We start from the raw sequence: 27708 nt of genomic DNA on the forward strand, positions 1-27708 counted from the left end.
AGTTTGTCACGAAGTTTGTAAGCGTCGGATGTTGAGCTGAGTCGATTAAGCCATGACCGTCTGTCTATCTGTATATATACGAACTAGTCCTTCAGTTTTTAAGATATCGACTTAAAATTTTGCAAACGTCATTTTCTCTTCAAGAATTGCCGATATCGGACCACTATAACATGTAGCTGCCATACAAACTGAACGATCGGAATCAAGGGCTTGTATGGAAAACTTTCGCATTTGACGTATCTTCACGAAATTTGGCATGGATTACTGCTTAGGGTAATAACATAATCTCCGAAAAATTGTTCAGATCGGATTACTATAGCATATAGCTTCCATACAAACTGGTCACATAGTTACTAAAAGAAATGCACCTGTGCAGGGTATATTAGCTTTGGAGCAGCCGAAGTTAACGTTTTTTCCTGTTATATTTTTGCTTTGCATTGACACCAGCGTAACCATAACTGCATTTATGTAAATTGGTAAATCTGCAAATCGGTTGGTGAGCTCGCTTTGTCGTGAAAATGAGAAATTCAATTTTCGCATATAAAATTAGCACTTCTTTCCCTTCGTAAAAACATTATCAGTACCGTTCGGAAGCACTTCAGCACCTTTACATTCGCTTCCGCATTCTTGCAAGTCTCTTTCTTTCACTCCTCTTATACGCTTATTCGCGAACAGGAGTCTCATTTCCATAGTGGGAGTTTCATTTCCTTACAAAAAAATATAGTTATCAGAAAATCATTCCAAGCACAACTCGCTTGAATTGTGTGGGAATATATCGTTCAGCTTTTCCATGATACATTGGGGCGATAACTGCACCCATTCGCCCATAAGGGCTACGGTGTAGCTGCGATGCGTGATTAATTTGAAAAGAATGATATAAGAAAGTAACGGGAATAAAATATGCTCTCATGTGGATCTGTTGTAAAATTCGACCAGGCGTTAGGTCCCCACATTTTATCTTTCACAAAGAGCTTTACCGATTTGCACTGCATTCGTTTTGTAAGATTTGCGCTATTTTCTCTTCACACAGGTCCAAAGATTAAATTGGAACACGTCTTCCTTTAGGCCATGAATAACTGACTTTATACAGCACATATTCGTTCTTTTCCTCTACCAAATTGTGACGTATCCAAACTGAGCCCTTCCCTACTTGTTTTCGTTTACTTTCGCGATTTTTTCTTTTCAATACCTCGTTGTGTATGTTTTATTTCTATTCACGCTTTTGGTTCAGTCAGCACAACAAATGCGATAGGATCTGCTTTTAAAGTAGATTTCCTTGATCCTCCCGCAAAGCACTTGCGCCCCTTTGCAAGTTTTGGTGCTGCTTCATGTCTTCCATTGCATGTGGCAATTGCAAGTGGCACGCTCGTTAAATCTGAGGCACGCTCCAGGCGTGCAACGTTCATGTCCTGAGCATGCAGGCGTCGCCGCGTATCAATTGCCACGCTGCCACTAATACAATTTTAAACGAAAATCACCGCCAGCTCTCAGGCGACGATTTTCCTGCATTCTTCGCACACGGAAGTGGGCGTTCGTTGTACGAAATATACAAACACACGCTGGCTTCGATGGCAACTGCGACAGCGAGAGCGCGGCTCTGAAGAGTTCGACGGGCACCGTCTGTGCACATTGCATGCTCCAGTCCGCTTCGACGATAACAAATGAACTGGGTATGTGTGTGTGTGATGTTCGATAAAGAATTGCCGCGATAAAAGTTTTTAAAACTGGTTACATGTTTGTTCCCACGCAGCCGAGCACACGCTGCGCCGCGCCGCGCCGCTCTTCTAGGTTCGCACGGTTTTATTTCAGCGCTCCACCGGCAGAGCGGTACTTGAACTCGATAATTTATTGGAGAAATTTTTTTGGTAGCGTGCCAACATGAAAACTATGCGTTCGATGTGAGGGAGCGAGTGAGTGAGCGAGTGTGTGTGTGTGTGAACAGGCACCGATTCACCACTTTTGGCAAATATTTTGTGTCGAACATAAGACCCCGTCGAATAGTGAGCGTTAAGTAAATATGCGGCAATATGCTTCGCCTCGTCTCGGCTTCGCCTTGTCTTGGAAGTGAAGCTGTTTAATTAACTCCGCTGAGTTCGCCTTCCGTGAGGTTCATTTGGCTGGTGCAACGTTTTAAGCGCTCATGCAAGCCTCACATGTAGCCAATAAATTTTGTAGTTCTTTAATTATTTATTCTGTCATTGTTTAAGCATCGTTTTTAGAGTAGAAATTACAAAGTTCGAGAAAGTCTTCAATTTGTAAAATTTCTCCTGTCTGCTTGTTAAGAGGGAGTTGTGTTTATATGTGCAATGTACTTACCTTGTCTTGATGATACCAGAAGATGTGTGTCGGTGGCTCGGGGCTGAACTTTATTACACAAGTCAGGTTGATTGTGCTGCCTTTATCCACGTACAGGTCGGGACCACCCAGTATGCTTGCCGTTGGCACTGTTAACGGACGGGAGGGAGGCGGGCGGGAAGGCGTCATACCATAAAGAGAAAGACAAATTAATATTCGAGTTAGTGATTATTGTGCATTCATGCAAAACACAGGTAGTTTAGTATGTAACGTAGTACTTATAGGTAGCAAGCACTATTTCCGGTTGTATGCCTCGGCACTACAACAGATAAATTTCATTTAGTCTAATAGCTGTACAGTTGCAGCAGCAGCGCCTATTGCCTAGTTTAGTAGAGCAACAACAACTGGCGAATGTTTAGTAAGAGTTCCAACACAACAATAACAACAGTAACAACAAAAACAACAACAGAATTTCGATTATTCCTTTAACTGGCATAAAGCGCATTACTTATGAAGCCGAGCGAGCAGCATATGTTTCTGGTATTTTATGAAGACATGTGTCTGCCGCTCTAACCCTCTTAGTTGTGCATTTAGGAAAAAGCTTTATTGAAGTTATTGTTAGCTGATATTATGGGGGATTTCGCATGCAGTTATTTTACTTAATTTAGCAGATTTTACTTATTTATGTGTGTGTATAAAAGAGCAACTCTGCTGGTGCTGCGGAGCGATGGACATTTAAGGTTTACTTTAGTTCTGACTTCCATTACTTCTTAAAATCTTTATACTAGTTTTTGTTGTTAGTAAATTTAGTTTTTTTTTTTTTCATTTTTGTGTAACACTGAAGTTGTACTTTTGTAATGGAAATCAGGCAGACTAAATTATTTCACCAGTTCTAAAGTCCACTTCGAGGAGGATAAATTCATTCCTATGTAACAGGAACAAATGCAAATACAATATAATTTATTTGACTTCAATAAAAGCCGGATCCTACAACTAAAGACCATATAAAGAGTTTCCAATAGCGCAGTCGCAGCAATATCGGCTGATTTATGCTCGAAAACCGTCGAAAATTGGGTTCAGCATCTGGACTTCTGCAAGCGTGTCCATGGTGGCCATGCAAAATAAATCGAGTTCCACCCTAACGGCATCGAATGTAGCACTCTTATTGAAAACCCCTATACATCTCTAGTGAAATATAACCGGGACACTTTTATCTTGTAACAACTATAGGGATTCCACAAAACCCGCTCAGAAAGACCTGTAACTAAGCTGAGGGTGGGAAATCATGACTGTCACTATTAATATGGCAGCAGTTGTCTGTAAAATCGATGATCGACTGTAACCAAGGATAATCATTAGCTGTTTTATTCACATAACTTTGATAGCCAATATAGTACAGTTATCATTTGTTCTGATACTTTACTATGCCATCAAAGTAAAGTCTTTGTTTAGTACTGATTTTATGTTTGCACATAGCCACATCTGACACATAAACGTTTTACTGCCAGCTTTTATGCTTCAGCGGTGGGTCAGTCAAACGACTAGAGATCCTACACGGATATAAAGTATAAAGCCTTATACAGGGTTTGTCTGCAAAGTAATACGACTGAGTCGATTTAGAAAAAATTATTGAACCAATCGTTACAATTATTTTAAAACTTTCAAAATAGGCTCCTTCAGCGTCGACGCAGCGCTGCCAGCGCGATTTCCAAGCATTGAAGGCGTCATGGAAGGCATTTTCTGGAATAGCTTTAAGAGGCGAGCTGGTTCCCTTCTGTTGTAGCAAAATACTTGCCTTTTATCAGCTTTCAACACAACACTTCTTGCTAAAGCAACATCTAAGTAAGCCTTTTTGATCATATCAAATGTCTCTATCGCAGATTTACCGAGTTTCAAACCGAATTTAATCGCCTACCTCTGCTGTAACGAACGCTACATTTTCGGCTTGCACCACTCACACGTAGTGTAGCGCGAAAATGTTTGTCCTGACTCTCCAGGTGCTCGGAGACAACTCACCAGCCGCTCGTTCGTTAGCTAGGAATGCTCTCTATTGAATCCCGAAGGTGCACGCATGCTCTGAAGTACAGTAGAGATGGAAAAAATCAGTCTTATTACTTTCCGGACAAACCCTGTATTCAACCCGTGTGGCAGAATTGAGTGCTAGCTGCCTATGTGTACAAATACAAGGAGTAAAATCAAAAAATCAAAGGAAATAAAGCAACTTATGTGCCTTCTACACAGCAGTAAATGTTCATTCAACTATTCTTGTTGATTAACGACACTTATTTGCAGACGCTTGCAGGCCAATTTGTTGTATATTATTTCGAACGACCACACCTACAAGTTAATAACAATTCGATCATATATATTTAACGGCGTTTCCCACCATTATCTATGACTACTGTTATTATTTAAGCAAACGCATAATTTGCTAACCTAACAGATGGCCTTACGCTTGCTGATATCGATTTAATTAGCCTGATATAATTTAATAACATACATTTTATTATACTTAAAAAGATCCCCACAAATATCTCCGCCTGCGTCCAGCACTGCGGCACTTTGTGTGTGGAGCATTGAAAATTTCGTTGTCTAGAAAACTGCTTCATACTAAGCAAAACGCAAGCAAAATGTTTGTAAGTATTTTTGGTATGTGCCAACGCAGGCAGCCACGTCGTATACGCAACTTTATTTATGTTGCCTGCAAGAGGGCGTTTCTCGATATCTCCTCTGCAACACGGCTGTTTAATGCTGCAATAGCAATTTTATTTCATTGTTTACACACTCGCTCACAGCAGTATTTATAGGCAGTTCGTTTTCAGCATTCCTCTCTCCACTTTGGAAAAGATATAGGTATACCCGACAGCCATAGATACCGACTGTTGAGCGACGTGACTTGTCGTTAGCTGACGACACCTCAAGAATGTGAGAGTGTAGCATGGTCTAGTTTTGTGGCTGATCAGCTGCTGATTGCTTCAAAGTGCATTTATGTGGTAAATGGAAATAAAAGGCGAAACCGTTATTTGTATGACTTTCTATGCCGACTTAATTGTTACTTGCTGTATCAGGGGTGGTATATTTCCAAAAGAATGTATTCATTTGGCCAGGTCTTCTGCACATTCCTTGGCGTGTATCAAAAACTTGATCAACTTTTACAGGACAATAAGTGCACGAAATCAAAATAACAACGTTGTTAACTGGGAAAACGTTGAAAAACAAAGGCAGAACAACAAAAGCGGCGATAAAACGCAGCAGCGTTGGCGTTGCCACTTGCGAACCGTAACTGCTCAGCGGCGGCGGCCGTAAAAAACTTGTAAAATTGTAGTAACTTTTTGCCAACTGCCAACTGCCAGCTGCGGGGCGAGGCACCATTGCCAACAAAACAACAGAGCAAAACGAATACGCCTCAGGTTTGACTCGGCTCTGCACAATTTGCAAACAGTGCGCGAAATGCCTGGTTCGGCTGTGTGCTTTATAATTTTCTGCCAGCCACAATAAACACCACCTACAGTGTGGTTGTGCGAAAGGGGCGCGGCGGTGTTTTGCTGTTATCAAAATGTTTAAATGCTTGTGAACGCACTTTCGCCCAAGGCAACACTTAACTTGGCGATATGTGCACCCAGATACTCTTGTACATATAATAGGAAGCATACATCGCACACTTATGCTCTGCAAGGCATAGTTGGTGTTATCACTGGCCTTGTTTGTGGCACTAGACTTTGTGTGGCACGTTATCTAAACGAGCTCCACCGATTTTGTTGGCATTTACATTCGCCATGTGGGAAACTTTTTGCGGCATTCGCTTGCACGCCTTTTCCACTTCCCGTTGGATGGCCAGTTTTATTGTGTTCGTTTAAGGCGTCGTGAAAAAACGCGGAAATTTTGAAGGCAAACCAAATCTCATGGTGACCTTGACTGCACTTTTAAGGAGTTTGAGAATGCAGGGAATACTGCGCGAGAGTTTTTTCGAGATTCGGCAAAACATCACCTGTCAGTTATTTGGATGAACCCAATTATTCTAGAGGCAAATCTTTGTAAGTGTTTTAATTGGTATTCCTGTGTTTCAGTGTTTTCCTAAGTATTTCGTCACCTAAAATGCAAAATAACGTTTCATCAAAAAAATCTAAACCGAGCTTTTAATTGCTTACTACTCATTAAATTATATCACATATGTGTAGCATAAAATTTTAAACTTCCACTCTTAGATATAACCAAAATATAGTCAATATATAACCATTTTATAACTAATATAACCATTTTATAACAAATAAATAAGCATTTTATAACCACTTTATAACCAAAACTCAAATTTTGTTTCAATTTGAGTGATTTCTATTATCGTTTTTCCTTCGGCTGTAACCTTATGAAAAGTGAAGTTACGTTATTTTGCATTTTAGGTTACTTTTGGTTGGATATTTAGTTTTTGAGACAGAAAATCAAATATGGTTTTTTGAATTTTCTTCAAATATTTCTAAAATATTGACTTATATGAAGTATAGCCATAGGTAATTGCTCCTTCGAGGGAATAATTGTTCGATAATCTATAAGTAATGCTTAACGGCAGCAATATTGTCGGGTAGTCGTGAAGAACTGAAAATCCCGAACGAATAAAAGAATCAGTCGCTAAACATATAACCAAGACCTTGTTTAGTTTGGCCCACACTCCATTAACTTGTGACTAAGCTACAATGTTCAGTTACATAATTTTTGAAATAATCAATAATTTTCTCCGAAAAGCGCTGAATACTTGATGCTAAGCTCCTCTCGAATTCATTACGTTCTTACTTCTTTAAATTTATGCGCTGACAGTTTTTGGTCATTAAAATCTCATTATCTGTTCCTGTTATTGTTTTGAATACCAAATTTATGTGCGTGTGTGCGTATGTGTTGTGTGGCAGGGCGTGTATTACATGCAAAGTGTGGATTAAATACATTTAGTTGCAAGAAGCGTGAAAAGTAAGAGAATTCTGCAGCTGCTGGAGTGCACGACGCTCCTTTTGCTGAGCAGCTTGGCCATTTTATTGAAAATAAATTTGATTTTGCATATGATGCGCACTGATAACGGAAGCGGCTGTGCAGCCGTTCACACTTCACCGATGTTGCAACAAATTTCGAACAGGATCAAAGCGGCTTTATGCCGTCGTCAACACAGAATTATGTGTGATTGCAATTGTCTACCGATTACTCATACTTGACATACGCCTCGATGCACAGCTCGCACAGCTTCATGTAGCTGGCAGTCGCCCATGCAGCAAGTGCATTGTACCCAGTGGGGCTCTTTCCGTGGGGAATCGGCATAATTAGATGTTAATTTGCTGCCGACTAAGCACTTGCACTCACACACACACACTTGCACATGCACGAGAATCCGCTCAGCAGCACATCCGTTGCAGCTGCCGTGACAATCATTCGCAGCAACGAGCGGCGCACAACAACACAAAACAACAAACACACAGCAGCTGCTCAGCGGCACATGTTCGTCCTCATAATTAATTTCTGCTTAACAAGTGGCAGCGCCGACATGAAGAGCGGCAGCGCCGGCAGTGCTGCTCAGCATATCAGTTTCAAACTTTGTCCTGCAAGTGACTGCATCTATTGCTGCATTTAAGCGAGTGGCATGAAAATAAGCACTATTCTGCGTCGTTATTAGTTTCCAACGTTTTGTTTAATTTGATTACAAGTGTAAAAAGTTTTAATTCGGTTTTCACTGCGCTCAAACACATTGAGTGAATAATTTAATTGAAATTGTACAATCCATTTTTTATTGGCTGGCTAATTATAATGCTATAACGGTAATTGCGATGAAGTTGAATTACCAGCTGTTCACTGTTGTCAACGAAAGTGGTGAGTGTGGGCAAGGGCGGCATAATTACAGTTACATTTCGATTAGCAAATACCGGCAGTGCTCGCAGCTTATCTCCAGCAAGCACAGTTATCAAAGGTTATGCGGCAACAAATGATTCCACTCATAAATTTGACTCTTTCATTCGACAAAACTTCGCCTAAACACTAAGGAAATGACAAGTGCAAATGCCTTTGCCAAACTGAGCTCATATACAAATATCCGTCAGAATTACAGTAATCAAATCTCTTCCAAATGCAAACTTGGAAAGACAAATAATAAGTGACTCTGTTGACTTTCGTGCAACTTGTTAAAGCGCTTAGCATTGTCAAAATTGCCAACTTATGTCGAGCAGCTGCTTACTTACACACATGGCTGTTACGCAATGACTTCCGTTACTCAACAATGCATTATAATTGTAATGAAAATTTCCTCCTTTAGCTGAAGCTATAAATTTAAATAATTATTAATTACATTGTCGCAAGCAAAAGTGGCAGCTTAGTTTCAAGTAGAGAGTGTGCGGAGGTAGAACTGCCTAGATATGCTATACAGACATTTAGACAATTGTGTAGCTAAGTAGTGGGAAAATTGTACATCCTCCTGGACGACGGAGCTTCTGTAGGGTGATCCCTTTCAAGGTTTCCTACTTTTTTTTAAAGAAAAAACACAGAAACTTTAAATTTAATTTGGAATGTTTATTATCACTCGAAAGAACACTTTTTGGCATTTATTCTTTCAAATTATCTTTTTCAAATTTTGGCCGTGGCTATGACTCAGATGATCCATGCGTTGATTTTGATGACTCGTTCGAGGATTTCGACTAGTAACTGGCGAATGATAAGCGTGATGTTTTGCTTCAAGGTCTGAGTGGAAGCGGGATTGTTCGCACAGACTTTATACTTTAAATATCTCAACGGGAAAAAGTCGAACGGTGTGATATCACACGATCTTGGTGGCCAATCGACCGGCCCAAAACGTGAAATTATCTGCTTACCGAAAGGTTTTCTCAATAAATCCAATTATTGAGGCGAAGTGGCGTGTTTTACTCGTATTGAAACCAGATGTCGCCGAGATCACGAGCTTCAATTTCAGTCATCAAATAGTCTCGTATTGTGGGACGATAACGGTCACCACTGATGAAATTTGGATCGATGATTCTACTGGCTCACAAACCAACCGAACCGTTGTTTTTCAGGTTAAAATGGCAGATCTTGAATCTCTTAAGGTTGCTTTTCAGCCCGAATGTGTCAATTTTGCCTGTTTACATACCGATTGAGCCAGAAATGGGCCTCATTACCGAACACAATTTGGCTGGAAAACGTCGGATCTCCTTCCAACTTTTCATTAGTCAATAGAACGAAGCGATGTCGCTTTAGAAGTTCAAAAGACTTCAATTTAAGGTCTCGACTATTATTGCTCCAAGCCGCTCCATACGTCAGTTCGAGGTAAGGAGGAAAAAGGACCGCTGGATCACCCCTTAATTATATGTATATACGCATCATTTCGGCTTTTGTATCTTTTATAAAGGGTGATTTTTTAAGAGATTTATATCTTTTTTTAAAAAAAAAAACGCATAAAATTTGCAAAATCTCATCGGTTCTTTATTTGAAACGTTAGATTGGTTCATGACATTTACTTTTTGAAGATAATTTCATTTAAATGTTGACCGCGGCTGCGTCTTAGGTGGTCCATTCGGAAAGTCCAATTTTGGGCAACTTTTTCGAGCATTTCGGCCGGAATAGCCCGAATTTCTTCGGAAATGTTGTCTTCCAAAGCTGGAATAGTTGCTGGCTTATTTCTGTAGACTTTAGACTTGACGTAGCCCCACAAAAAATAGTCTAAAGGCGTTAAATCGCATGATCTTGGTGGCCAACTTACGGGTCCATTTCTTGAGATGAATTGTTGTCCGAAGTTTTCCCTCAAAATGGCCATAGAATCGCGAGCTGTGTGGCATGTAGCGCCATCTTGTTGAAACCACATGTCAACCAAGTTCAGTTCTTCCATTTTTGGCAACAAAAAGTTTGTTAGCATCGAACGATAGCGATCGCCATTCACCGTAACGTTGCGTCCAACAGCATCTTTGAAAAAATACGGTCCAATGATTCCACCAGCGTACAAACCACACCAAACAGTGCATTTTTCGGGATGCATGGGCAGTTCTTGAACGGCTTCTGGTTGCTCTTCACCCCAAATGCGGCAATTTTGCTTATTTACGTAGCCATTCAACCAGAAATGAGCCTCATCGCCTCATCGGACGTAAAGCGCGAAACACATTTCGAACCGAACACTGATTTTGGTAATAAAATTCAATGATTTGCAAGCGTTGCTCGTTAGTAAGTCTATTCATGATGAAATGTCAAAGCATACTGAGCATCTTTCTCTTTGACACCATGTCTGAAATCCCACGTGATCTGTCAAATACTAATGCATGAAAATCCTAACCTCAAAAAAATCACCCGTTACAAATGTGTGTGCTTAAATATGCCTGCTCCTTCGAACTGAAAAAGCCTTGTGTTAGTGTGCGTGTGTGTGAGTGTGTTTGCTTTCAATATAATTAGAACTACAAATAAGCACTAGCAGTTTTGCTACTTCGCTTTTGTTGGCGTTGCAAATAAAACGGGAAAATCTAGTCATCTGTGTGCTGGCGCGTGAGTGTTTGTGTGTGCTTGTGTGCAATATGGCAGTTCTACAGTTTCACAACTTTAAGTATGACTGCAAATTGAAGTAATGGCGTGAAAGCATACACACACAAACACACTCTGAGTGCAAAAGGGCATCATCTAATTCGGCTGGAACCGGGACTGATGAGTATACATGGCAAGCTGTTCTTTACTGCATAACTTCTGTTTGCCAGCGCTTAGACCAAATTAGAGGATGTTGGGCGCAAACAGAACAAATATTACGTCTTTGCAGGGTTTATCGGGGAGATGGTCAGAAACGAAAAACAAATTCGTAATTGTTGAAATGTTTTCACAAAAAATTATAATTTATTGTATTGGGAACCAAATCTTGAGCCCATATGAGCTTTTAGAGAAAATAGTGACCATAAACGAACATTTTTAGCACTGAATACAGTTCAAAGTTCGTGCCATATTTTGCCATTATGGTAATTGCTTTCCATTGCAGGCAGGCTCAAGAAAAAAATCATTGGAATTTTTTGAAAGCATATTAGTTGGATCGGTTTGAAATTCTCAAATTGTATCACTTGGTAATACATATCGTCACCTAAAATACAAAATAACGTAACGTCACTTTTCATAAGTTTAGAGGCGATGGAAAAACGATAACGAAACCACTCATATCGAAAATAATTTGAATTTTGGTTATAAAATGGTTATATATTGGTTATATTTTGGTTATGTGTTGGTTATATATTGGTTATATCTGAAAGCGGAAACTGAAACCACTCATGTTGAAACAAAATTTGAGTTTTGGTTATATATTGGTTATATTTTGGTTATATTTTAGTTATGTATTGGTTATATATTGATTATATCTGAAAGTGGAAGCTGAAACCACTCATATTGAAACAAAATTTGAGTTATGGATATAAAATGGTTATATTTCGGTTATGTGTTGGTTATAAGCGGAAGCTGAAACCACTCATATCGAAAATAATTTGAATTTTGGTTATAAAATGGTTATATATTGGTTATATTTTAGTTATGTGTTGGTTATATATTGGTTATATCTGTAAGCAGAAGCTGAAACCACTCATATTGAAACATATTGAAACAAAATTTGAGTTTCGGTTATAAAATGGTTATATATTGGTTATATTTTGGTTGTATGTTTGTTATATATTGGTTATATTGAACAGCGTAAGCTGAATTATGCTACATATGTATATGTAATAGGATGATGTGAATCGTTAGCTATAAAAAACTCAATTTCGAGTTTTTTGATGAAACGTTGTTTTGAATTTTAGGTGACGATATGTACACATGTATCTACTTTTATTTCTTATTTACTCATTAAATGAAAGGCTTCGAGGGTTTTAAAACAGTCATTCGATAAGACCTCATTTTAACACTAATAAAACTGATTTGAATCAATTTGGCTTCACTTAATTCGTATATTTATTCTAAAATGAATTATTAAGCTAAAAAAAATTTGAAAAATTTTAATTTGACAAAACTAATAAATTGCGGCTGTAGAACTGCCCTAAAGAAGCTTCTCGACGTCAACTGTGCTTAGTGCACATACTTGAGGAGTATTTACACAAGAGTGACTCAAACACTCCGAACCCATTGACGCCGGAGCGACTGCACAAGCTGCAGTGCCGGGAAGCTCCACTCAAATTGAAGATAAGTCAACAAATGCCGCCAGTGCTCCACAAACACACTCCTAAGCACGGCTGTTTGCACAAGTGCTCAAATATGTGTGTGCGTGTGTGTGGTGGCAACTGCAGTACGACATCATTTAGACACCCACACACACACACACACACACACTGCATTTATGAATGTGTGTTTATGCGCAGCAGCAAATATTATTTCGTTAATGTTCAGGGATGCCATAAGCATAAACATATCAAAGCAGTGCTCTGTGCTGCAACTTCAATCAACTTCAACCAAGTCAAAGTAAACAGGCAGCAACAAGCTTTCGGCTACATCAGCTGCAGCATCTTCGTTTTCGCTTCGCGCTACGTAGCTAGTTAGGGAAATGTGTTGGTAATATATATTAGCGTAATTTGTGCATTAGTTGCGGCAACAGCTGTGCGCCGACGGCGCTCGATTGCAGCGTGCAACATGCCACACGCATGCTACATGCTTAACGTTGAGCGACATGTGTTGCAGGCACTCATATGCGGCGGCGACCCACATTCAAGCAAGGCTAAATTCTTATATAAATTTCAGCTGCAGGCAGTTAAGCGGAATTGGTGCGCGGCGCTCGAGCAGTTAGTTTCGCCTTTTTGGCGTTGAATCGTTGAATGGCTAATAATTCTAAGGGTGTTAGTTGGCGCAGGTGCGGCTGCTCTCAACCCCCGATGCTAGTACACATGTGTGTGGGTATGCATGCACGAGTACCAACCGGCCACTGTTTGTATGTGCCCGAACATGCCCGCAAACTCGTCGTCGCTGGACTGGTAAATGCGATCGGAACTTATGTAAAACGCATCGTCGCTGTAGTACTGCTGCAGCAAGCTGCTCGTCTCGTCGTCGATGGTGTCTAAATAAAAACAAAAGAGAACAAAACAAACAAAAAAAGTCGGGCATAAAGTGAGTGCTTAGTAATGGTTATGATGATGGCGATGATGATGGTGATGAGGAAACTGTGTCGATGGCTGCGCCGTGAGTGCTTTCATGGCAACATATGTGGAAATTTCGACTAGAAAATGCCAGCTAAAGTACGAAAATATTTCATGGTTTGCGCAAATAAGCAATAAATAAAAGTAATGTTTCTTATAAATTATGAAAATAAAGGATAAGCTGGAATACATGGAACTGTGTCTTTCCAATTACGTTTAGCCGACCGAGTTTTGTTTATTAACCGATTAAGTTTGTGAATCCTGCCATCGCCTTCAGTATATGCGATCTCCACGCAGTCCGAGGCGTCACACTTCTTGCTTTCATGTGAGTATCGCCTTTCAAATTTTCGTTCAAATTTTCGTTCTCGTGCAAATTGCGCTTCCGTGCTGCCATTAAAGTGTTAATGTGGAAGTTGCTGGTAACCATATACTGAGTGCAGTTGCCATAACCATTGCCGCTTATGTGGAGCATGATCAACATTGTTGCATACACGCTTGCAAATACTTACTAATAACTATGGGAGAAACTTTAATTTAGTCGTCGCCTTAGCAGCGCTCCTTGATTGCGGCATAAACAGCATAAACGCTGTACGAGCAGTAATCAAACTTCAAACAGCCAGCTCGAAAGCAGCGAGCGTAAAAAGTCAGTTATATGAATTCTAGCGATTCACACACACATACGCTGCGGCACTTGTCATTGTATTGTGACTTTAACATATCCAAGTGGTTTTCACTTGTAACTTTATGCAAAACAAGCGTAGCGCTCATTACAATAACAAAGACCGGGCAACGCTAAGTATATAAATATTATTTATGCGACGGCCCACATAAAGTGTGTTTTTTTGAGTTTGCATGTGTGTGTTTTTGCGCTCATGTGTTTGTGTGAGTGTGTGTGTGTGTGCGTATAAGAGCCTTAGTTGGCAACGAAACTCAGCTTCATTTCCAACTTTTGCTTGTTTTGCGTCACAATTATTACTTTTTACTTTTGTTTTTGTTTTTGCTCTGTGCTGTAGTTGGTCTTTTGCAACTTCATCCATCCCACTGATGATGCTATTGTTGAAAAATGTTCGCTGTTCTACGTGCACTCGTGTGCGAGCATTTAAATATGTATATTTTGTTTATTTTATTTACTGCTGCTGCTACAGTCGAGCGCAATTTTCATTGTAAATTTTGTTGAAATGTAATTTTATTTACATTGTTGTTGCATGCGGCGTGCGATGCGGGGGCGAAGTCGTCATCTTGTGTTCACAACGCTTTTTATGGTTGTCGCCTCATTAACCTGGAAATAAAAGTTACTCATACGCCATGGTGTTTCGTTGCAGAAAATGCGGTCGTCAAAAGTTTGGCTCGAAGTACTTGCTGCTTGCTGCATACAAATACAAAAACAAAAACAAATACAAGTGTGATGTTTAAAGCGCGAAAACTACAAATGTAATATATTTCAAGAGGTACGCGATCCTTTGGGCCCGCCGACAGCAAGCTGCGGCGATTTGTTTCGCTGGAAACTCAAAATGTGCAAAATAAAGTTTGAAATCGTAGTTCCATCATTCGAGAATGGAATATTTATTCACAAATTCAAGTGTTTATCCAAATCATATGAATATGAGTCGGCGCAGGATCGATCTGTGGCACGTTGCATGTATGTTTGCTAGGAGAAGTGTCTTCATATTGAGTTAAGCTTATATATAGCATACACTTAAATTTGTTGTTGGGTAATTAGTTCATGTGCGCGCAGAGAATTCACAATGTTTATCGTATAATTTTGTTTTTGTTTGCCATATAATTACTGGCGGCTTTAATGCGGTTCATTTAACGTAATTGTTCATTATGGTTTCATTCAAAGAGCATATTTTTATTGGCTCTATTAGCCATGGGATTACATTAACGTCTCATAATGTGTATCACACATAAGTTGGTTTTTATATTTAAATATAAAACGCAATTGCTTTTATCATTGCATATGATGGCGTTGCCGCAGAGTGTGAGCAGAGCTCGCTTTTTAAAATCGCTACAATAAATTTATACTCTTTCACATATGTATATATAGTATATATAGTACATATATACATAAACAATATAAATGTATAAATGTGTGCATTCGCTACTCATATACAATATAAAATAAGTTCAAGCGCCATTTTATTGCCACTTACCCACAATGTTTAAGTTAACTGAAAAGCTGCGCACCGGTTGGGTCGATATTTGGCACTCGTAGACGCCGGCATCGCGCTGCTGTGCCCATTTTATTTGCAGTGTCCATTCGTCGATATCACGGTGGTAGGAAGTTTGAAACCGCTGATCTGTTGTGTATGTGTACGTGCCCACGGTGAGAATGTGCAGGTCGCGGTGGCGTATCCAAGCAACCTGAAAGTGAATGCGAAACAAAGCGTTGGCATGAGGACACTTGGAAAACCGTGAGGAGTGAGGTAAAAATGTAACAATTGAACACAGTACGCACACATTTGTGACCGTCATAAGTGCGGCACTAAAATGTCTCGCTTTCTCTTCTTTTTCTAAAATTTATTGACCCAAATATCCATTAAAATTCAACACTTTAACCGTTTTACTGTGCTTGTCCGCCCCAGAGTAAACAATCTCTCTGTCAATTAATTTGCATAAAAATAAAACGTGTAATCTGCAGGTAACTAATTACATAGAGTAATCACAAGTACTCATTGCCAAATTAGTTTCTCTCTTTCCCTCTTTCTCTCTCTATCACATAGGGAAATTGAATTTCACATACATTTTGTTAAACAATTTGCAGCAAAAATGTAGAACACTTTCATTGCCAACAACTCAACGCCTGGGTGGCAACCTACATTCAAGTTGAGGTTACGAAAACCGCATTTCTTAGAGTGAAAGCTTATGTAATGCTTCTCACATGAGATTTAAAGCACACACGCTGATATCATTTAGCCAACGTAGATAAATGCAGTAAAATTCATTTTCTTACTAACTGTACTTTACCTACCTGCCTGGCTATGTGCGCCAGTGCAACACTGAGGCAACACTAGGTTGTTACTAGTTTGAGCTAAGGGAATATTAGAGGCAATTATTGAAGTGAAAAGCAGCGGAAACAGTAATAAATTACTTATTGAAAAATACGTTTTTACCAAAATAAAAAGTCAGAGATTTTTAGGAAAAAATTTACATATATTTGCCTTTGGATTGGATGAGCTTTTGTTTGGCTGTGAGACCAAATCGTTGAAGGTTTTGAAGCAAGGTCGTCCTTCTGAACTAAACTCAAGGTTTATATGTCCAAAACACAACTGGAAAGGCTGAGAAGTTTACGCTATCAGCCGCTTCTCGAACGGTGGTGCTTTCATTTTTCACAAACAGAATGTGTTATCAACCTTACCATAATTCTCGCGAGAGTGTTCATATATCAAGAAACTGTTTGGACTGTGTCATGAAAGGCAGAAACTTGTTAAAGAGTTACATGGGTTTACGGGTTAAAAAAAAATCGATTTTTTTATTATCTTATTAAATTCTACAACACCTCTAGAATATTGTACTAAATTTTCAGGTTGATCCGAGTAACAGTTTCGAAGATACAGCCTTGTAATCTTGTGCGCTCGAGACTAACCAGACTAAGTGCGCCATCTTTAGACACATTTTTCTCGAAACTGTGTTTTTGAGGTCAGTCGGCAAGATTTCTCGAGAACTACTCAACCGATCTTCATGAAAATTTTCACCGGCCTTTGAGATACTGTTCTTAAAGACTTGGGTGAAGAAATTTTCTTGATTACAACAACTTCGTCTAAGTTCTACATTAACGTTTTAATTAAACACGTATGTTTTTTTCACTCTAGATATCCTGAAACTCTACTTCGGTAAAGAGACATGTCTTGAAATTAATTCGCACAGCAGTTTCAGCTCACAAATGTTAACCTACAGCTCCTTCAGATGCCTACTCAATTAAATTAATTGCTTGTGTTTTTAGCTCTATTATTCTCTAATGTGTAATTGGTTCATGCATGAATCACCCTAATGTTGCCAACAAGCTCTGCAAATCCACTTCACTTACTAAAGCACAGAGTGTAATTCTCTGAGATAAATGTGCCGGAGAGCTGATGATATTCGGACAATTATTTATAACCCAAAATGTTTCCATTACAAAAACATACATCTTTCGATAATCCACACACACACACATGCACGCACATATGGCACAGAAACGAAAGCCACATCAGATTAAACATTCAGGCGTAGAGTTGTACGAAGGCACTTGTATGTGAACGAACACCTACCAGGCTCTGCGCGTGTGTGTGTGTGCTGAAGGTGTGTTGGTGGCTAGCACTTTCGCTTAGCTGCGCATAAGTACATGAAAATGTATGTCGGTGCAACATATTTCAAGCGTTCAATGTACTTGTTTTATGAAACCACCAATGTAGTTCGAATGAATTCAAAGAGAATTCGAGAAAAACTATTTTGTGTAATACCTGGACTAAATTTTTGAGAATTGAAAATTTAAACCCTTTAGTGTGAATGCGATTTTGATATTAATTTTTGTTATTTACACCTGCATTTGTGTGTGTATAAGAAATTTCTATAGACATTTCTTGGCTTGTTGGCAAAAAATCCTTTCTCAGGTGTTTGCAAAAAATTGTGTGTGCACACTTTCACAACAACTGCAATTTCTGAGCTGCTCAAGCTAGGCTTAAAATGCATAAAAAGACTTCTGCTGCTTAGAAGCTGCTGATAGCAACAATGCATATACATATATGCGTCGTCCCTTGCATCCCTTTTTATTTTCGTATCTCACACACGGTGAATTTTATTTAAGAAGTTCTAGTTGCAAACAAAATGTTGGCGAAACTTTGCCGTTCAAAAACTTTTCTAAGGAAATGCTGTAGATATACCAACTTATCGCACAAATTTCAAATTGTTGGTTACGCAGGTCGTCAGGAAGGTGTGAAGTGGCGATTTTTGTAATTATAATTTGTTATTTTGTTTCAGTGTGCAATCGCATCAATTAAATTCTATATACTTATATATTCAGTCGAAAAAGTCTTTTCGTATCTCTAATCAAACTTAAATTTTTTTTTATATTTAATACTCGTATAATGAACTTCAATGAACCAAATATGTACCATTTTGGTCGACAACTTTTTGACATTCTCCCGCTAGAGACATTATTCCATCAGTGTAAAATGTTTCTGGTTTCTCGACGAAAAACTGCCACAAGTAATTTTCACAGGCTTCTCTTGAAGCCAACTTTACTCCATTAAGGGAGTTCTGCATTGACCGAAACAAATGGTAGTCCGATGGTGCAAGGTCAGAGCTATATGGTGGATGCATCAAAACTTCCCAGCCAAGCTCTCCCAGTTTTTGCCGAGTCATCAAAGATGTGTGTGATCTAACATTGTCCGGATGGAAGACGAAGCCCTTTTGTTGATCCGTTCTGGGCGTTTTCGATTGGTTGCTTCAATCTCATCAGTTGTTGACAGTAAAATATAGAATCAATCATTCGACCAGACTGGAGTAGATCATAGTGGATGATTCCGTTTCAATCCCACCTAAGACATAGCATATCCTTTTAAGGCGTCGATCTTAGCTTTGAGGCCATTTGTTGAACTTCACCACGCTTGGACCATGATCTTTTTGGCACATTATTGTCGTATTTGATCCAATTTTCGTGTCTTGTTACCATTCGCTTCGACTACACAATAAATGATGTTATCGTAAAATTCAGTGTAAAATATTTAAAAAATATATGAAGAACAAGATATTGTATAATGTTACGATGCTATTGAAGTGCTGCGGCCCAAATCAGAAGATTTAAAAATGTTTCTTCTGAAAACAGTTTAGCCTAAACATTTAAAAAATGAATGCCATGTCAACTTTTATGTATAGAGACCGGATAACACGTGTAATTTAAGGACAACTATGCAATCACGCCTCTCTTACCCATTTCAGCTAGCTAACATATCCCTTACCGCTACTCGAAAGAATAATAAACAGATTTGCTCACTCACTTGGCGCTGCAGGCGTAGTCGCTGGAGTTTGCACAGCTTTCGGCTTCAAGCACGACGCACCGGCGACGAAGAGCGATGGTGCAAATGAGCAGTGCAGCTGCTGACCTGCCAGCGAAAAACGAACGCACACACAAACACGTGCATGTAGCCTCGCACACCTTCGCTCAACCCCCCCTGCAGCTGCATGCCAAACGGCTTAAGACACAAGTGCCGCACTTTATGTCACATCATAAATCTTATACAGCATTCGTGCGCACTTAAGTGCTGGCTGGCAGCCACGACGGCGCTCTTGCCGCCGCCACCCCGCGCTGGCTGGGCGCAGCATCGGTTCTGAGTCGCCAGAAGCGCAAACTGCCTGCACATAAACACTTGTTTCGGCCGCCGCTTCGGGCGGAGCGCACGGTGGTGAAAACAAGCGAGGCCAAGAGACTGCGGGGCGTGGATGCATGTATGCAGCTGAGTGCAGGTGCGAGAATGTGTCCCTAGCAGGAAATGAAAGAAAAATTGCTACAGACTCTCGGAAACTGCTCGCCAGTGGCGGATCTGTTTAAGTATTCACTCATCTTAAAATGATCGGGTTAATTTGAAACTGTTTTCGAGGCGCGCATTAAATGTACGACTTGGTGATGATATTGAGGTGTGGGGAAATTGAGCTATTTTTTTTGTGCCTTTTGTCACCCGAAATTAGTTTCAGTCAAATTTCGCCTTTCGCTCTTTCTCACCCTCTGAGCTTGAAAGTTTTATTCAACGACGCCTCTTTTTGTAGCATCTTTCTACGGTGACAATGTCACTGGCAATGCTCTTTTCTTTAATGGCATGAAGAATTGCTCCGAAACAAGTTGTTATTTTTAGCCTTTTGCTCGTTTTGCACGTTTTTCGACACAAGCTGTTGTTGTTGTGCACGTAGTTGGCACACGTGGTGCGACTGTTGTTTACCTTGCTGCTCTATTGTATTACGATTTGGATTTTCGGCTGTCGATTCTTGAAATATTTCGTTGGCGTTTTGGCAAGCAGCACGTTCTGCTCGCAGACGCTCACTGCTTTCGCCATTTTGTATTTGCGTAAACGCGGGACGGCATGACGTCGTGTGTTATTTCCCTTATTCGTAGTCACTGCAAGTTCGGTACAATGTAACGATTGTGACAAATGACACAAAGAGCACGTGATTTGGCAGCCTGCGGAAGAATTTCCGATTTATCAGTGTGGGGGCGCCAAAGTCTCTATTTGGTTGTGTTTTCCATTATTGGATGTGGGAGCAAGTGCGAATTTTTGATCGGATTGAGTGTTGATTCTTTAACACGTTTGAAGTAAGCATCCCACTTCTTTTACACGGAAATCAGTTTTACACGAAGAGACCAAACAATTGTTTTCTCATACCCTATTCTGAAAGGAAAGACTTAGGAGCCTCAAATCTTTAAGCTGAGAATAGAACTGTGGTTTGCCGAATATTTCAGCATTCTAGTCCGGAGGCAAGAATCATTATAAAAATTTTCAAGGCTCTTAAAAAAAGGCAATCAATATATTGACTATCCATTTTAAACTTTTTATCTATTAACATTGCAAAAATAGAGAAAAAAACGAAAAATAAAACAAAAGTTAAAGTTTTCAAAAAAGGTTTCAACAACTTTTGCAACTTGCAAGAGTTAAAGCCAGGGATGTAGATTCAGGTGCATAAGGGTTATTACATATATAGGGCCAAGAGAAGTTTTCTTTCTAACCACAAATATGTACTATTATAATCATGCTCTCTCAATTTTATAAGGGTAGCTCTCATATTGACCGAAGTTCGAAACTATTCATATTAGCTATATGGCGGTTCAGGACTGATGAAAGTATTATTAAGAAAGGATTTTCTCTGAATTTCAATTATATATATAACATACTGATGAATATTTTCAGTAAAAAGTCAACTATAGCTACTGGGGTCCAAATATTCGGTACCTAGGGGCTCGGATAGTTTTTGTTGGATTAGGAGAATGTAGGAGAATTGATTTGTACACCAATATTTGGTTGGAGTCATGCGGGCGGCTTTTGAGATATGTATTTTTACCTAAAAGTGGGTGGTGCCTCTTCCATCGTCTAGTTTTTACGCCGGCTTCATTAATGTTGTTTTGGGATATGGTACTCTATCACTTCGAACTGCGGACGAGAGAGAGGGTGAAAACGACACCATGGATAAGCCAACCGGCGGAAGACTTGTGACGACGAATACCGATCAAATCATGGAAAAAATCGAGTTAGAACGGCATGTAGCATCTTGTGACATCGCCCAGAAGATGGAAGTTAGCCACCAAACCATTTCGAACGATCTGCAGAAGGCTGGATACAAAAAAAGGTTGATGTTTGGGTGCCGTATGATTTGACGAAAAGAAAACTTCTCCGCTTCTTCAAATCAACGCCTGCGATATGCTGCTGAAACGGAACAAACTCGACCCATTCTTGAATTGGATAGTGACTGGCGACGAAAAATGAATCACATACGACAATATTAAGCGAAAACGGTCATGGTCGAAGGCCGGTGAATCATTCCAAAGACGGGATTGACAGCCAGGAAGCTTTTGCTGTGTGTTTGGTGGGATTGGAAGGGGATCATCCACTATGAGCTGCTCCCGTATGACTAGACGCCATCTACTGTGAACAACTGGATCATTTGAAGTAGGCGATCGACCAGAAGAGTCCAGAATTGCCCAACAGGAAGGGTGTAGTGCTCCACCAGGGCAACGCCAGACCACACACTTCGTTGACGATTCGTCAGAAGCTACGGGCGCTGTGATGGGAGGTTTTATCGCATCCACCATATAGCCCGGATATAGCGCCAAGTGATTACCACCTGTTCCTGTCCATGGCGAACGCTATTGTTGGTGTAAAGTTGATCTCAAAAGAGGCTTGTGAAAAGTGGCTGCCCCAGTTCTTCGCAAATAAGGAGGAGGGCTTCTACGAGGGAGGTATTATGAAATTGCCGTTTAGATGCAATCAAATTAAGGAACGAAACGGCGCATATTTGAAGTAAATCCTATCACTGTAACACTTTTTATAGAGCATTGAATAAAGAGCAAAAAGGCGGAAGGGAGATATTTGATAACCTAATATGTACCTTAAACTTATAAGAGGACATAGACAAGTATTTAAATACTCTCTAAAAATTTCATATAACTAGTCCGTTAAAATCTGGGAGATCATGGGTATCGTTTTGAAAACGACAGTTTCAAGGAAAATGTGCTTAAAATTCGAATCAGTTTGGATGCCGGAACAGCAAATATAGGTTTATATGTAGGTTTTAAGTTTCGTCCAAAGCTCTTCAAAGCCGGTTAAGTTGCCATGGCACTTAAACGGCTATAACTACGGAAATAATTTGAAATTTGAAAAACCTTTTTTGGAAATATTTTTAAATAATTAAACTTTGAAAACATAATCCCTTCACAGTTACTTTTCCGCCTTTTTTGTATCTCTGCATGCGAAGGTCGTTTTAAGCCACATTAAACTTGAAATACGCCATGTATTTGTCTCTGGAAAAAGGGTATAAAGTAAGCGTGGATTAGTTTTAACCTTTTTGCGCCGAACACCGAAAATAACTTTAAATTAGTTTGTTTATTTTCAAACATGTTCGGCTAACCGGAATAAATTAAAAAGTCAACTGCGGAAAGAAGTGAAGCCCAAAGGGTAAATTAAATGCAAATGGAAAAGGGCCAAAGGCCAAACGGCAAACAGACTTTGATGCGCACAGTCTGAAGACGAAAAACCGAAAGGAAAAACGCAGACAAAGTTGGCATACATTTGTGAACTCTCCGGAAATATTGTGGCTCACGTGAATTCTGCTGTAGAGAACAGAGAAAGAGCACAATACTTGTATAAGGTAAGCATGTAATTGTGTATGTAAATAACGGACCGCATACGATTCCCGGTTGTTTTTCATTTTTGGTTTGTGTGTAGGTGTGCTTTCATAAAAGGATCTAACTAGCCTTGGCAAATTAAAAGGTAAACAAACTAACTTTTTACTTTTCAAATCAATAATGGATAAGGAAAATAATGCCATTTGTTACACAAAGGAAGAAAGTCAGACTTTTTATCGACAATTCTTGGACAATAAAAACTATTTTCAACTCAGTAAACAATTTTAAATTTAGGTCTCACATGTAGACATATGTGTGGAAATGAAATTATTTAGCACGTCTGGTCACAACTTAGTTGAAATTTGTAAACAATATCAATAAATAACCCAAAGCCTTTTGTTCTACAGCATATGGCAGTTTATATTGTATAATATAAGAGTGATAAAGAAAGATAATAACGGTGTAAGTGGAGCGCATAAGCAAGTTCTATATATCGGTAAAATTCTTGTAAAAGAATTAAATATATTTCCTTTAAAGAATATCTCCTTTAAAATAAGTTAAATGGACATCTCAGCAGGATATTGATATTGGCGGCTTTAAGAGAACGCGCTGCCGAAGGCCAGCTCCTTCGGCAATACATACTGTATGCATGTGTAACATGAAGCCGCAGAATTTCTTATGAATCAATCAAAATGTCGCATCTACACGAGTATACATGCTCGTAAAGGTAGCGAAATGTGGGGCGGTTGTCACCGAACACAGGCACCCTGCTGTCTTTCTTGGTGCCTGCGCATAAATTAGGTTTTAACAACAGCTTGCCGCTTTTCCTGAAATGTGTTCGGCTTGTGGGCTTTGGTTTGTCACAGACTCAAAATGTGGCAAATTTTGTTGTTGTAGGTGTGTTTACAATTTGTTTCTGCGGTTTTGAGTCCTCAAGCTATGGCAGCGTTGTCATAGAGGCGTATGTTTAAGCGGAAGAATTGTTGCTATCTTTGCTGTAATTCATCATATTTTTCTATTTCCTGAATAATTTTACTTCAAGTTTAATTTCCGGAATTTACTTTGAAGTTTTTTAAATACTTCGCAGTATGTGGCACAAATTAAGTTCAGGAAACATACGAAGTTTCTTAACAAAGACAGTTGAGTTGAAGTAATTTAAAGTGCTCACCCTCCTTCGAATTGTCTCTGGTCAGCGCAAAAGCTTTATTAATAGTTGGTAAAGTGTTGGCTGACAGTTTAACAAAGTAACGATTTCGGTTCTACCTAGTATGACATAACGTGATTGGTAGCACTGGAGATATACGACAGCAACGACATCTATTAACAAAATACGAGAAGACTTTTTCGACTACCCAATATTATTAAAATAAAAAAAAATTAAAATTCAAAGTTTCTCAGCTTAATCCCTAAATTTTATTGAATATATTGTTATTCGCCTAGTTTCTAATAAAGAGCGCGTCTCCCGTTTAATTATAAATTTGCCTCGGCCCCTGTAATTTTTCCTAGCCGCTATACCGACTGTTGAAATCGGCTTACTACAGCACAAATCGACCGATCAAACTCTGTATAAAAATCTTAGATATTTTTATAGCCTTTAATGCCATAAGAAAAGCACCTGTGAAGGGTATTATAGTTTCTGTGCAGCTGATGTTAACGTTTTTTGTTTAATGTTAAGTTTGAGGTTGTAAAAGTAGCAAACCTTTTCTGTTTGCCCTGTCAGCATCTGCCAATTTAGAGGTTGTTTGGTAATAAGGTGAATAGAAATAAACATATGTACTCACTGTCTTGTTTCCCAAATGTTTGACACGACATCCCAAATATGCTGATTTGCCCACGAGCGATGTTATGTTCTTCGGCATCGTCAGATCAAAAAATGGTTCGTTCCATCTGTGGCCATGCGGGTAGTGCAACGGCGGCATGTGTGTTGGTTTTGCGTCTAAATTATTATGATTGTTGTTGTTTACTGACAATCGTTGGTAGCACATTGTCAGACCTGAAACGAAGACATCGAAAATGCGGCGTATAGTCGAAAGCAATAATAACGAAATAACATTTATAAACATCTATATCGTCAACTAAAATGCAAAATAACGGATCGTGAAAAGAAGCGAACTTGAGTTTTTTATTGCTTACGATTCACTACATAATATTACATACTATATACATATGTATGTAGCATAAAATTATCAGCCTCGGCTTTCAGATATAACCGATATGTAACCAACATATAAGTTATATATAGCCAATATATAACTAACATATAACCAATATATAGATATACAAAAATTTAAGTTTCCTTCAAAAATCATCACAAAGGGCGGTTTAAGCTTTAGTTTTAATAAAAAGCGATTGGAGGAAAATAATCGACCACGTTCGTAATACAATATTATCTAATTATTATGTTATCAACCTCTTTTGCATAAAACGTTTCGAAACTTTGTACATTTCAGCAGAAAATGTTTTGAATATGAATATATCGTTAAACATGCTCACACCTATTTCAGATGTGCGCATGCACCCTGAGCCTCGTAGTTTAGTGATGGCTCCATTATTAATGCCTCATTAAGGTTTTCGCAATTTATTTTAATTAAAATTTCGTAAAATATAAATTTGTCTTATATAAATTGTATGAAAAGCAATAAATGTGCATTTAATTGCAAGCTGCCTTTAACTACATGCCTATAGTAAAGGGTGTTCTTTTTGGAGATTCAAGAAATTCTAAAATAAATGAAATAAGGTACTGGAAAATAAATAAAATATCTAAAATTATATCTTTAGTACGCAAATATTGTGGGTCTTGTGAAGAGCAAATCTTTGGTTAAATTTTGCACAAATAAGCAGGGAGACCAGCAGATGTGTCAAATCTAATATCTTAGAAGGGTTTTGAAACTAACTTTTCTGTTGTATGTCGGACTGTCCACACCGTCTTTAAGACCTAACCACATTAAAATTGTGTTCAATCGTTTCACTAAATATACGTCGATGGCTTCATCTCTTTCATCTGCCGAATTTTGTAGCCGAAGACCTCAAGGCAACGCTCGAACTGTTGAGATCGTGTGCTCATTCAGATAGCTGCTTTGATATCTATACCTTTAATAAATACTGAATAAAGCACCCTTTATATAGAAATATGTTCAGTTCAGCGCCATGCGACGAATGTACCGTTATCCATTTAGCAGATCATTACGGGCTAAGCAGCACTACTGTTAAATGCCACTTTGATACACAAACATATGGATTATCTATGCAGTCTGTTCACAGTGTGAATGTGTGGGTGTGTGTGTGTGTGACAGATGCAAAAAGTGTAAAATTATCACATGTTGGAAAATATTTGCATAATTAAAAACTGACACACGAATGGCTTAAAACAAACATGTTGATGTACTATTAAGCACACACATATCGATGCATACTAATTAGTTTGGTTTAAATAGTTAATTGCTATTATGGTTATTGTCCACGGGTTATGTAATTCTTTGAATTTCATCCGAATCAACTAAATACACATGTATTATGTATGTGTTCGTGTTCAGATACCAATTATAGCTACAAAAACAACACCTGTAGGCAAGGTAAAAATATTTAATTTGTTTGTGGTTTTTTGTTTGTTAAGATATTGAAAATTTTCGTGGACATAGCTAACCTATAAATCAATTGACGTGGTTAACCCCAAACTGTAAACACAAAATGACGCATTTTTAACTTTTATGCAAAATTCTAATTAAGTATCAAAAGTATATAAGTTAATTGAAAAATATTAACTATAATAATTCATAGCAAAAAATAAAGAGTATGTTTTAAGCTCCTGCGAATCAGAGATGCCGAGATATTTAGGAATCAACAAAGAGCGAAGCTCCCAATAACACTTCATAGAAACCTCTCTTGCAGAAGCCTTGTACACACAGGACTTCTAAGAACGTAAATTGTCTATAAAACCAAGAACTATTGGGATCTACGACATATTGGGAATTTATACCATTTTGCACGGACCCAGGAAAGTGCTTAATACTAAAATACTCAACTGATCAACTTTACTTGATTTTATTTCCATTTGCAATAAAGCATCCGAAACCCTAATAAAATAATAATAAGACCAAATTCTCTGATATTTTTTTTCGAATAAAAAATGTTCAAACAGAGAAAACCAAAACCTGCTAAATTTCATTTTTCAATTCTAAGTCCTTAAATGCCAATAGTCATGCTCGGCACGTAGCGTGGAAGCGAAATATTTGTACACCGAATTGCACCTAATTCAATTGGTGGAAGCGGCAAGCATAGTTTTAGAGAAATAAATAAATATGTTCGTGCGAACAGTGGAGAGTTGTTGAAAAGCTCCCGTCGGAAAATCAAAACCTGAGTGGATTTGAGGATTTATTTGCCAAAATGCCTGGTGGATACAATTTAATTTATAAATTTAGTAAATAACATCCCTAATTTAATCGAATAACAGCTTTCAGGCAAACATGATTTTGTAAATTAAGCGAATTGCCGAATAAGTTTTGATCAAAAATC

The 27708-nt window shown here is 38.8% G+C and overlaps 1 protein-coding gene across 3 annotated transcripts in view; it reads right to left on the reverse strand.

Annotated features, from left to right (window-relative positions):
• The window catches only part of LOC105231306 (uncharacterized), a 173548-nt gene that overhangs the window by 4866 nt on the left and 140974 nt on the right, over positions 1-27708 (reverse strand). For 2 of the 3 annotated variants that reach the window (XM_049459399.1, XM_011212521.4), the window contains exons 3-6: positions 24978-25189; positions 15542-15752; positions 13172-13309; positions 2317-2444 (exon numbers count right to left, since the gene is read on the reverse strand). In XM_049459399.1, coding sequence (XP_049315356.1) covers positions 2317-2444; positions 13172-13309; positions 15542-15752; positions 24978-25189 — 689 coding nt within the window. The remainder of the gene's footprint in view (positions 1-2316; positions 2445-13171; positions 13310-15541; positions 15753-24977; positions 25190-27708) is intronic. The other variant, XM_011212522.4, reaches the window with a different exon arrangement.

This window comes from Bactrocera dorsalis, chromosome 5 (genome assembly GCF_023373825.1).
Source record: "Bactrocera dorsalis isolate Fly_Bdor chromosome 5, ASM2337382v1, whole genome shotgun sequence".
NCBI classification, from domain to species: domain Eukaryota; kingdom Metazoa; phylum Arthropoda; class Insecta; order Diptera; family Tephritidae; genus Bactrocera; species Bactrocera dorsalis.